Source organism: Podarcis vaucheri (genome assembly GCF_965113315.1).
Source record: "Podarcis vaucheri genome assembly, chromosome: 1".
Lineage (NCBI taxonomy): Eukaryota > Metazoa > Chordata > Lepidosauria > Squamata > Lacertidae > Podarcis > Podarcis vaucheri.
In genome coordinates, this window is record NC_138759.1 from 6,582,615 (window position 1) to 6,595,959 (window position 13,345).

At 47.8% G+C, this 13,345-nt stretch overlaps 1 protein-coding gene across 3 annotated transcripts in view; it reads left to right on the forward strand.

Annotated features, from left to right (window-relative positions):
• ARMH4 (armadillo like helical domain containing 4) overlaps positions 1-11,511 on the forward strand; it is a 61,503-nt gene extending 49,992 nt beyond the window's left edge. For all 3 annotated transcript variants that reach the window (XM_082217519.1, XM_082217517.1, XM_082217518.1), the window contains 3 exons: positions 3,430-3,461; positions 8,778-8,912; positions 10,016-11,511. In XM_082217519.1, the coding sequence (XP_082073645.1) occupies positions 3,430-3,461; positions 8,778-8,912; positions 10,016-10,084 (236 nt within the window). In that variant the 3' untranslated portion in view covers positions 10,085-11,511. The remainder of the gene's footprint in view (positions 1-3,429; positions 3,462-8,777; positions 8,913-10,015) is intronic.
• Positions 11,512-13,345: the final 1,834 nt, after the last annotated feature.

Here is a 13,345-nt window from a genome sequence, read left to right on the forward strand (position 1 = left end):
AGAAAGGGCACCCGCTTGGGGTATTGAATAATAAGGAAACTGATTTCAATTAAATTGATTAATTGGAGAAAGGCAGTGACTAATACACTAAAAATGATTTTGTCAGTTGACTGCCCTATTGGAAAATGGATGTTCGAGAGCTGAGTCACACCTAATGAAAGCCGCCAGGGCTCATAGGTGTTTATAGGAATTGCAAATATTTTGTAGCCTGCCTTCTGTTCTTTCATTTGATTTTTTCCCCAAAAAAGAGAAAGCATTATTGTCAATTAATTAAGTTACACAAGATAAATTATGTGCCGAAGAGGGACTTCCAGTTGAAAAAGACAAAACTTGTTCCTATAGCTACACGTATAATTAAAGACACTTCGTCTTCATTGAAAAAAAACACCCTATTAATATTCCGTGTACACAATTCAACAAATTATTAGATTTTGACCTGTGCAATCTCTGGAGCTGGGAGGATAGCTTCATATTTCGTTTTCCTTACTTTCTCATGCTTAGAAATATAGAAAATCTATTCCCTGCCCTAGGTACTTTTATTTTGACTTGGCAAGACGGGTCCCTGCCAATTTTCATTTTAGCAGACAAGGAGACCGAAAGCAAGAAAATGAGTCTGAGTTAGAGGAGGGTTTTTAACCTCCGTTGTCAGAATGAGACTCTGTTGTGTTAGCCCTGTGTCCAGGGCAGCTGTTTATCAGCTCCATAGAATCATAGAATTGGAAGAGACCACAAGGGCCATCGAGTTCAACCCCCTGCCAAGCAGGAAACACCATCAGAGCACTCCTGACATATGGTTGTCAAGCCTCTGCTTAAAGACCTCCAAAGTAGGAGACTCCACCACACTCCTTGGCAGCAAATTCCACTGTCGAACAGCTCTTACTGTCAGGAAGTTCTTCCTAATGTTTAGGTGGAATCTTCTTTCTTGTAGTTTGGATCCATTGCTCCGTGTCCGCTTCTCTGGAGCAGCAGAAAACAACCTGGTACAATCTGGTACGCAGGCTGAGACCCTGCCTGCCTGCGGACTGTCTCGCCTGGGTGGTGGTGCATGCTCCGGTTATATCCCGCTTGGACTACTGCAACGCGCTCTACGTGGGGCTACCTTTGAAGGTGACCCGGAAACTGCAATTAATCCAGAATGCGGCAGCTAGACTGGTGACTGGGAGTGGCCGCTGAGACCACATAACTCTGGTCCGGAGAGATCTGCATTGGCTCCCAGTACGTTTCCGAGCACGATTCAAAGTGTTGGTGCTGACCTTTAAAGCCCTAAAGTGCCTCGGTCCTGTATACCTGAAGGAGCGTCTTCACCCCCATCGTTCAGCCCGGACACTGAGATCCAGCGCCGAGGGCCTTCTGGCTGTTCCCTCACTGTGAGAAGGCCCTTGGAGCTGGACCTCAGTGTCCGGGCTGGACGATAGGGGTAGAGACGCTCCTTCAGGGATACTGGGCCAAGGCCGTTTAGGACTTTAAAGATGATCCTCAGGGTCCCTTCCAACTACTTGAGTTGATGCCCAGCCACTCTGGGCAGCTTCCAGCAACGTCAAACACACTCAAACATCACTGTGTCAGCAGTGGGGTTTGTGTGTGAAGTTTCAGTAGCCAAGGTATATATAATGCCAAGGCCGACTGAGCCTCTTGGGCTTGCTGATTAGGAGGTCGGTGGTTCGAATCCCCGTGATGGGGTGAGTTCCCGTTCCTCTGTCCCAGCTCCTGCCAACCTAGCAGTTCGAAAGCATGCCAGTGCAAGTATATAAATAGTTACTGCTGTGGCAGGAAGGTGAACGGCATTTCCGTGCACTCTGGTTTCTGTCACGGTGTCCCGTTGCGCTAGAAGTGGTTTAGTCCTGCTGGCCACATGACCCAGAAAGCGAGATGAGTGCAGCAACCCCATAGTTGCTTTTGACTGGACTTAACATGGGACGCGGGTGGTGCTGTGGGTTAAACCACAGAGCCTAGGACTTGCCGATCAGAAGGTCAGCAGTTCAAATCCCCGCGACGGGGTGAGCTCCCGTTGCTCGCTCCCTGCTCCTGCCAACCTAGCAGTTCGAGAGCACAAAGTGCAAGTAGATAAATAGGTAACGCTCCGGCGGGAAGGTAAACGGCGTTTCCGTGCGCTGCTCTGGTTCGCCAGAAGTGGCTTACTCATGCTGGCCACATGACCCGGAAGCTGTATGCTGGCTCTCTCGGTCAATAAAGTGAGATGAGTGCCGCAACCCCAGAGTTGGCCATGACTAGACCTAATGGTCAGGGGTCCCTTTACCTTTAACTGTCCAGGGGTCCTTTACCTTTACCTTTACCTGTAATGTCACCTGACTTACCTGTAATGTCACCTGTGGGCATGAGATGCTTTTCATGCCCACATCTGTCAAATAAACTTCATAGTAGCACCCTGTGTGTGTGTGTGTGTGTGTGAGAGAGAGAGAGAGAGAGAGAGAGAGAGAGAGAGAGAGAGAATCATCTCTGATATCAACACCTGCCCCTTGATCAGAGCCTCTTGCCGGATAGAAGCTCATTGATTCTTCCCCGGAAAGGACAGCCTTTCATTTATGCGATCACAGCGTGCGTTCCTAAGGGGAGCCTCGCTTTATCTTCCGTGTAGGCTTAGTGAAAGGAACTCCCTCCGTTCCGTCGCTTTGCTCGCTCGGAAAGTAGCACAGATGGTTTGTAAGTGCCACCAGGAAAGATGTTGCTAAGCTGGCAGGTGAGACAAATTGTGGTTCAAAGCCCCCCACATCTGTAGCTGCTTGGGAGAGAAAATGGTTTTCTCCCTTTTGCACTGGTCTTTGCGATTCGGCGCTTCTGCGCATGCGTGTGACGTCATTTTGCACTTTTGAGCGGCGAAACCTGGAAGTAACCCTTTCCGGTACTTCCGGGTCGCTGTGGGACGCAACCTAAAAGAACGCAACCTGAAGCAAACGTAACATGAGGTATGACTGTAGAGAAGAAAGTTTCATGGAATAAATTAATGCAAGAAGGAACTCTGCGTGCATGCCTATGATGTGCAGGGAGCGTGGCTGCAGGGGGGCTTGGCGGTGAGGGCAGGGGACCCCTTGACCTCCTCTCCCTGCATTCCTTGAATCTAAATATGTGTAATTCCCCACTATGCAAACTGCAGTAACTTTTAACAAAGCTGCTTTTCGATCTCACACCCTGCTGCTGCTGCTACAGTGCTGTTCTAAGGTTTATGACTGCCATAAACGTTTATAATAAAAAAATTCCTTCCAGTAGCACCTTAAAGACCAACTAAGTTAGTTCTTGGTATGAGCTTTTGTGTGCATGCACACTTCTTCAGATACCTGAAGAAAGCTCATACCAAGAACTAACTTAGTTGGTCTTTAAGGTGCTACTGGAAGGATTTTTTTTATTTTGACTATGGCAGACCAACACGGCTACCTATCTGTAACATAAACGTTTATGTCCTTGTTTTTCTAGTGAGAAGCTGGATGGAAAAGCTGAAAGATAAGGTAGGGAGATCTTCCTTTGTCTCGCTTTGCGTTTGAAGGCAGGTGCTGTCTTTTGCTTTCAGAAACCAGGGTTCCCAAAGGGCGAAATTTGTGGTTTCTGGTTCAGGGGGTCCTTCTGGATGGGCAGCTGGAGAGCAGATCATGAAGAAAGCACACCAAGAACTCAGGCCAGTGTAAGTGTCAATAGTGGGAGTAGTCCCTACTTGCAAATCAATAGTCAATTGTCAAAAACTAATCCATTCAAAAGTATGTATTCTGCGGCAGCAAGAATATTATTGGCACAAAAATGGAAGCAAGAAGAATTACTGACGAAAGAAGAATGGAGGATGAAATTAATGGACTATGCAGAATTAGATAAACTAACAGGAAGGATTCGACATGTGCAGGACCAGAAATTCACAGAAGACTGGTGTAAATTTACAGACTATTTGAAAAGTAATTGTAATGATCAGACTACGTTTGTAGGTTTGCAAGACGTTTTGTGAGGTGAATTATTGGAACTATTACAAAAATGGATGAAGGGGAGGATGGTTAGTTAGGATAATTAAAGGCAATATGAATAAGAAATGCATAAGAAGTGGTTAAAATGGTGGATCATCAGAGGTGCTGATGGAAGTCCAAAAAAATTAAAAAATTGTATAATTGGTGAAATTTTGTGGTATTATAATTTATATGTTAAAATTAATAAATATATATATATATATATATAAAAACAAAAGTATGTATTCTGACAAGGATTACAAACTCAAATAGGGATTGCAAACTCTAACAGAGATTACAAACTCAAACTCATAAAGATATGTGTAACATCATAATTCATTACAGAATCAGAGAGAAGAGTTTATGAGTAGAGATACGTTCATGTTAGTCCATAGTAAGATTTGACATGGAGGTCTTAGTTTCAATCATTGAGCAGAAGTCAGAAGTCAATTATGGATCACAAACCAGGACAGGGCCCTGTTTCGATGTCTTCACCTTCATCAGCTATTGAAACTTACATTGGCCTGAATTCTTGGTGTGCTTTTTTCTTGGAGACCAGATCCTGACATAGGTTTGAAGGATGGCGGTGACAACCTTCTGCTGTTTGCAGAAAATTGGAAGCACTGAACGCTCAGCTCGTCACTGGACCTCCTAGGCCTGTTGACCTCCATCCTGTTGCATCCGGATTGGACCATTTTCGGTCTCCTTCCTGGTTCTCAACACATGCAGCTCACAACCATGCTTCCATAGCAGCCGCTTGCTGAGAGTCTCTGGATTTGATCCTGAGAACCAGAGAATTTTGACCGTGCCAGTCCTCAAGTCAGCTGCTCCCCACGCTGATCACAACTGATTGGGGTAATCCGAAAGACACCCATGCTAGCCAAAATGGAGAACGTTTGTGGTCCTTCTACTGCTGCTAAGACCCCAAATCCCATCAGCCACTGCCAACAGCTGGGAATTCTGGGATTTGGAGTCCATCAACACCTGGAGGACCACAGTTTCCCCATCCCAGGCCAAGGGCTGATTTGCACTTCATTTCGGCAACACTCCATCTGTTGTGATTGTGGGGTATTTATGGGAGGGCTTCAACATCGTGCTAAGGTCTTCAATATTGGTTGTCCCCCCCCGGACTTCCGGGGTTGGCGCGATCTGGGAATGGCGGATTCCCTCCGAGCTCCGGAGGGAATCGGCTCAGCGGGGGACGGGTCTTTGCCGTGCCGGCGACACGGGGACCCTTAAAACCGCAGGCACGAAAGCCTGCGGACTGAAGACTCGGTGGGTGCCTTAAGCGCCCCCCCTGATTCGCAAAGAGCCTTTTTAAAGGCTGCGGAGGGGATACGGGGGGTGGCGTGGCACCGAGAGTCCATCGCTACCTCTGCTGAGCGAAGCCGCGAGCCATGACCGGAGAGCGCTGACTTCCTTCCTTGAAATTCGGCTGAGAAAAAGAACCCGTGAGTTAATTGAATTTGGATTCTAAGAATTTCACCTATTGAATTTGAGACGATCGGGGGATGTGTTAAAAGGAAGTCCGCACCCCCCCCTTGCAGACGATCCAGAGCAACGATAAAAGAACTAAGCTGGAGTGCCTACCCTGTAAAGGGTGAGTTTAAAAAGACAGTAACTTCCAAGATTTGGAAAAGGAATTTTTTTTTGAGCAGGAGAGAGGAGTGTTGGAAGGGGTATATTTCTGTTGTAAGCAACCCCCCCTCCCGGGCCCGGGAGTGTCCTACTTTGGAGCTGGTATAAGAAGAGCAGAGTTTGACAGCTGTCAAAGCTGCCAAACGGACTGTTAATAGTAGAAAAATTGCTACTTAAGACCCCTCTGGATTAAAAGGAGTTACAATTGAACTAAAATTGTTGGAAACAAAGAATCAATAATAAGACAGAGGACTGTTGGAGAAAAGAACACTAAGTAACCAGATTCCCTCTAGGGGGAAATCTGTGGAATTACAATGGCTGTGGATGGAAAGATACTGGGAGAAATCGAAAGGATGTTTTATTTGGTTGGAATCTTACAGGAACAGACTACGGCTATGAGTGAACAATTGATGACCTTGAATCCTGAAACAAGTAGTTCTGTTCAATGTAATGAGAACCTGGCTGAGAAAGAATCCACAGCTGAGCCGGAAATGATAACCAAAGAAGAGGAGAAGACAAAACAAGAAAGAGAAGAACTGAAATGGGAAAATATTGTCCAGAAGTTGACATCTGTGGAATATAAACAAGGAGACTATTGGACTGAACCTACTACAAATCTACGAAAGATCCAGAAGATGAAAGTGGAGGCCCTGGGAATTTATGAAATCAAGGAATTTAAAATAAAGAAATATAATTGGGGCCTCCACATAGACTCTGACTTTGATTATGTTCAAAATTCATGCCTTGTGGAAATTCCTCAGCAGTTGCTTGCAAATATGGGAAGAGATTTTGGACTGACTGTGAAAGAACTCTTTCGAGACGTGAAGACCGACATAAAGGATTGCCAACTAGGCCGGCGGAGAGGGACTGAAAGAGATTTGAGAGCCTCGGACGTAAGGAATCCGGGCTAATAATTGCTATTTTGGACATGTTTTCGGAAGGGACACAAACCGGGGAAGGGAGGGAGGGAAGAATCTAGTTTCAACAACACCTAAGACTATGGGATTTAGCTAACAAGATTATTATTTAAGACAAAATGGGAAATCGTTGGAAGGGAACTGAGGTCCAACTTAGAATAAATTTAATTTTGCTTTTTTATATATATATAAAGGACTAATATTAAGATGGATAAGGAAATGCCAATTTGCTGATACAAATTTGGGAATAGGGATGCAAGGGAGGGGGTGGGGGGAAGTCAATGACCAGGGTTAGAAAATAAGTTTTTTTTGGAAACTATATATGTTTGTTGTTTTACTTTTCTGTTTGTTTGTTTTTATGTTTTTCGTGTTTTTGTCTTTGTCTATATAAAATGTGAAAACCCAATAAAAATTTTATATAAAAAAATAAAAAAACAATATTGGTTGTCCCTCAATTTTCATCCTCTTGGCGCGTTACTCATCTCCTGACTACTCCTGGTTTCACAACCACCACCACCAAAACAGCTATCTAGTCTGAGTAGCGTTCCCATGTGCTGACATCCCTTCCTAGACTTGCCATTTTTGTTCTTCATTCTTGCTTGAACATCCACGATCCCATTCATCACTTTCAGAGGCAGCAGCACCTCTGAATAGCGGTTGCTGGAAACAGCAGCAGGGGAGGGTGCTATTGAGCTCACGTTCTGTTTTAGGCCTTCCCAGGATCATCTCTCTGGTTGGCCACTCTGAGAACAGGGTTTTGGACTAGATTAGTAAGCCTGATCTTTATTAAACTGTTGCAACACGGCCCCCCATTCCCCCCACGCAGGGAGGGAGGAGAGGAACCTAGAACAGTGGTGTCCAAGCTTTTACATAGACATTTGAAACTGTCTCCCCTGTAGCTCAAGACCACCCCCCAAAACACCATACATAACATCACAGAAAGAGGTGGTCCCCAGCAGAAATTTGAGTGTGTTGCTTCTCTCCTGTCTGCCAGGATATCTGATTGCCTTTTCTGGGTAACCTGGCCATTCATTTGAGATGGTAAATACTTAGTTCCTGAATCTCTTACACATATTGATATTGTGCTCAGCTTAACACAGGAGTCGGCAAACTAAGGTCTGCGGGCCGGATCAGGCCCAATTGCCCTCTGGATCCGGCTCACGGACGGTCCTGGAATCGCCGCTTGGATCGTTGTGATCGTTCGGGCTGCGCCATTCTTTTGGCAATTTTTTTTGGGGGGGTGCCATTTCTATCTCCCCCCACCACGGTGACACCCCCTCCCTCCTCCTGGCTTCTCCCCGCCCTACAGAGGAAGGGAGCTGGGCTTGGATTGGGGCCAGCAGCCAGCCAATCCGAAGCCTCGCCGCCCGTGCCCCCGGACCCGCTCACAAGCCTCTCTGTCCATGGCCACCCTGTGGGCATCGTGACGGGCGCACAGTGATGGCAGCGTTGTGGGGCTTCAGCTGGAGCATGGAGCGCCTGCTGGCCTCACGCCTGGCGCCCAGGAAAGCTGGCCTGGAAAGGAGAGACGCCGCCACTGCCGCCAGCTCCCACCTGCAGGCAGAGTGGTGGAGGAGGTAGGAAAGGGAGGTGAGGTGAGGGGCTGGGGGAGAGAGGGGGGAGAGAGAGAAGCCCCCTCCGGCGCATGTGCACTCCCGCGCATGCATTCCTGCCCGCGACAAGGTCTGAGGTGCGGTGAACTGGCCCCCTCCTAAAAAGTTTGCTTACCCCTGGCTTAACAGACACTTGCCAGACTGTATTTACAGGGAGGTGTAAGCCCCTACAGTCTAAAGACAATTGGAAAGGTTTTCCCATTTCCTTCCTTCTTGCAGAGAAATATTTGAGGTCAATTTGGGAGAGTCAAAATGGCTTCAGGATTGCTCTCCTGTAGTATTTCAGACACGTGGTTTATGTACTTACAGTGGTGCCCCGCAAGACGAATGCCTCGCAAGACGAAAAACTGGCTAGATGAAAGGGTTTTTCGGTTTTACGTTGCTTCGCTAGACGAATTTCCCTATGGACTTGCTTCGCAAGACGAAAACGTCTTGCGCTTTTAAAAAAAAGTCACTTGAAGAGGCGCAGTTGCGGCGGACCGTGCTTCGCAAGACAAAAAACATTGCAAGACAAAAAGAATCGCGGAACGAATTATTTTCGTCTTGCGAGGCACCACTGTATGTCTGTGTTTGCCTTGTACATTTGTGAACATTTCTTTCATATATATATAAGACCTTAGAATTCCTATAACACTGAAGTGGCCTCTTTTCCCTACCCTCTTCTGCAGGCTGGTTACATGTCTGGGATGCTGGTGCCCGTCGGAGTTGGCATTGCGGGGGCCCTTTTCATCTTGGGCGCTCTCTACAGCATAAAGATCATGAACCGCCGGCGAAGGAACGGCTTCAAGAGGCATAAGCGAAAGGTAGGCTCCCAATGCCCTCCCTCCCCCAGCTTCTCAGCCTTTGTAATTTCTGTGCCAGGGCCATGCACGCTGCGTGGCACCCAAGACACGGGGCCAAGCTGGGACTTCTGCTTCAGGTTTCATCACAGATCTCCCCAAAGGACCAAAGTCCATCTTCTTTGGCTCCCTAGCAGTCCTGTCCGATCCTAATAACAATAACAATAACCATTTATTATTATTTATATCCCGCCCATCTGGCTGAGTTTCCCCAGCCACTCTGGGCGGCTCCCAATTGAGTGTTAAAAACAATACAGCATTAAATACTAAAAACTTCCCTAAACAGGGCTGCCTTCAGATGTCTTTTAAAGATAAGATAGCTGCTTATTTCCTTGACATCTGGTGGGAGGGCGTTCCACAGGGTAGGCGCCACCACCGAGAAGGCCCTCTGTCTGGTTCCCTGTAACCTCAGTTCTCGCAGTGAGGGAACCACCAGAAGGCCTTCGGAATTGGACCTCAGTGTCCGGGCTGAACAATGGGGGTGGAGATGCTCCTTCAGATATACTGGACCGAGGCCGTTTAGGGCTTTAAAGGTCAGCACCAACACTTTGAATTGTGCTCGGAAACTGTTTCTGACCTAAAAAAGGTAAAAGGGACCCCTGACTATTAGGTCCAGTCGTGACCGACTCTGGGGTTGCGGCGCTCATCTCGCTTTATTGGCCAAGGGAGCCGGTGTACAGCCTCCGGGTCATGTAGCCAGCATGACTAAGCTGCTTCTGGTGAACCAGAGCAGCGCATGGAAACTCTGTTTACCTTCCTGCCAGAGCAGTACCTATTTATCTACTTGCACTTTGGTGTGCTTTCGAACTGCTAGGTTGGCAGGAGCTGGGACCAAACAATGGGAGATTCGAACCGCCAACCTTCTGATCGGCAAGTCCTAGGCTCTGTGGTTTAACCCACGGCGCCACCTGCGTCCCTGTTTCTGACCTACCCACCCCTTTTAAATGTGCCAACGTACCAGGCAGGGAGTTTGGAGGAGGGGAGGGGAACAAGCAAACGAAAGAAGGTTTCATTCCTTGTCACTGATGTCTTCTTCTTCTCTCTCTCTCTCTCTCTCTCCACCACAGCAGAGAGAATTCAACAGCATGCAAGACCGAGTGATGCTTCTAGCAGACAGCTCTGAAGATGAATTCTGAACCAGACTGCGACGCCTGGTTTCCTGCCCTCCCGTGACTTTTATTTCCTTCTCCCCCCTCTGTTTCCCTTCTTTCTTGTCACCGAGGGAGGTGCGCAAGCGTTTCTGCTGCACCGCCACAGAGACCAGCCACCTTCCTCTCGCTCACGGGGCAGCGGTGCTTTTACACAACCTGCCCCTATAAGAGGAAAACACACACACACACCAATAACAGCATGCTGCAGCCCCAGTGTAACACACAAATATTGTTATTTTTAAAATATATGTATCTCTGTACGGTTGCGCACGTTCATTTTCCACACATGGCACGCCGTTCCGAATGCGCAGCAGGCAAAGGCGTGGACCCAAAGACAAAGGACGTTTGTTGGGTATTTGATTTTTATTCCATCTGCTGGCAGTTGTGCTGCCGTCCTTCTGGTGTGAGTCCCTGGAGAGGGCAAGCTTCAACCCAGATAACTCCTGTCTCTCTCTCTCTCTCTCGCTGGGGAGCAACTTCTGAATACGTTGCGTTACCTGAGCTGGAGTTCGCAGTTTCCAAAATTAGCTGCTCTGTTTAATTGATGAAGTGCCGCCCCAAAGCAGATCCCATCCCCATTGTTCAGGTAGGAACTAGGTAGAGTACGACACAGTGATATGTAGATTAAGATACACCGAAGGCCCATACTAGATGTTTATGTGGGAGACACATGGAGGGCCCCCCGCTTTTGTAAACTGCAAAGCAGTTTCGGAGGCTGCAGTTAGGAGATAGGGAAACAGCTGACTCTCCAGGGTTTCAGACGGGCGGCTTTCCCCATCCCAAAACTTGTGTTCTGGGATCTATTGCAGGCAAAGCAGGTTCTCGTCCACAGATCCCTTAAAAAATAACGCTAAGGTCCTAGTCCTCATGGATCTGAACAAAGGACTGATCAATGCTGCCTCCACCGGCTGGCAGCAGGTCTTGAACCTGGGACTTGCTGCGTACAAAGCAGATTTTCTGCCGCTGAGCTACGCTCCTTCCCCAAATCTGGCAAGCTGGGAACAGAGAATGGCAGGGGGAAATGCTTAACCCGTTTCCTTTCCGCTGGTTCCCCCCCCTTCCCTCCCTCCAGCTGCTTTTTCACCCGTGGAGGAAAAGATACAAGACCCCTGCATCTTTTTCCTTGACAAGGGAAAAACAGCAGGGTCTGTGTGTTATGATGATTTTGAGTGGACAAACAGGAGGAAGGGAGAGGGTCAAGTGTCCCCTCCGCTGCTTGTGCTCCTACTGACCTCTTGTGCTTCCAACGTATCATAAGGTTTAGCCTTCTAAGCATGTCAGTCTACATTGCAGAGCGGCTTATTTAAAGACACAGACAACCCATTGCTATGTGGGGTTTTTCTGGGGCTTTTCCCCCAGCTAGAACTCGCCTCTCCCGTGTCGCCATTGCCATTACAGTGGTGCCCCGCAAGACGAATGCCTCGCAAGACGGAAAACTCACTAGACGAAAGAGTTTTCTGTATTGGAGGTGCTTCGCAAAACGAATTTCCTATGGGCTTGCTTTGCAAGACGACAATGTCTTGCGAGTTCCTACTGGTTTTTTCCCCTCCCCCCATTTTCTAAGCCGCTAAACCGCTTATCAGCTGATCCGATCAGCAGATAAGCCGCTAATAGCGCTAATAGCACTAATCCGCTAATCCGTCAATGGGCTTGCTTCGCAAGATGAAAAAACCGCTAGACGAAGAGAATCACAGAACGGATTCTTTTCGTCTTGCGAGGCACCACTGTTTAATAGAACAAGGGAGGTATTCGCGGTGAGTTCCAGTGCCTCTTTCTCTAGAGAAATAGCGCTGAGATTTTCTTCCCGTTGTCAATAGCAAGACCACGGGGTGCTGATTATTTTTGGAACCACAGTGTGTGGGGTCCCTTTGCGCCCCCCACATGCTCCCAGTGCATAAAGGCCCTCCCCTTGCCAGCTGTTGAGTTTTCTTTCACCATGACAGCAGCGTGGTGTCAAAATGCACGACAAACGCCACGTCTCGCTTGGCCCTGAGGTCACAATCCTGATGATGACGGTGCTGGGATCAATGCTGTCATGGGACACACACCCCCTTTCCCCTGCGGCGGATGCTTCTGGCAAGGCAGCCCAACTCGTTACCGGTATGCCGCCCGTTGGCTTGGGAACTGCCGGCCAAAGGCTTCTGCGGCCCGTCACCTGCAGTCGTGTAGTGTCAAATTCGGAAGCGCAGAGTATCCCGTTGTGATAGTCGCAGCCACTCACCCCTTCTGAGATTATGCAACCTTCTAAGAATATACAATGATATTATAATGATAAAAGAATAAGAATAAATAGAGATGCATTGCAGCGATCAATGCAGATCACCATTGTTTTGCCTTTCAGCCAGATCTGCTATTTTCTGTGCATGTAAATATTTTGGATGGCTCCAATAATATCTTCCGTTGCGTTTTCTGTGAAGTTCAGTTCCACGTAGCAGAAATTCCAAGCACGCGGTGTTGTTTTCCTTAAGCTGGAGCACCTTATGTTTTCAGTGCTCCTAAATGCTTAGTTCTGCACCATGCAGAATCATTCTTTCCTGTTCCTTCTCCAGATTGACCCCCAGGAGCCCATCCTCGGTGGCCGGCTCACGTCCTTTCCCTTTGCTTGACTCCGGTCAGCACAGAGGGTGAGAAGATGTCTTCTCAGTGGATAAAAAGCTCTCCTTTTATGCTGACAGGGCAGCTCTAAGATGCTGGAAACAGGTTCTGCAGAAATAGTCTTTTCTTACACCTGGAGCTTAAATGCACGGTACTTTGCCTGGTGTAAATACACCCCACATGTGTTCACAATCACTTGGAACATTACCAAGACTATGCTCATCTCTGTCCTGTTGTTTCATGGGTCCTCCTTTATGGCTCCATCGAAGTGGACTGGAGGAGGATACCTGCAAATGGCTGATTCCTTCAGCCTTGTGAAAGGTTGCCCAGGGCCCCCAACCACCTGAGAAGCAGCAGTCAGAAGGCGGCTTTTTGGGTTGTAGGGAAAGGGGAACATGTGTTCTAGGTTGCTTTCTGGAGAGACGTAGGGTCAGCTGAACGAGCGTGAGCCAGGGAGAAATGTAAAGTATTGCACTTGGGCAAAAAAAATGAGAGGCACAAATACAAGATGGGTGACACCTGGCTTGAGAGCAGTACATGTGAAAAGGATCTAGGAGTCTTGGTTGACCACAAACTTGACATGAGCCAACAGTGTGACGCGGCAGCTAAAAAAGCCAATGCAATTCTGGGCTGCATCAATAGGAGTATAGC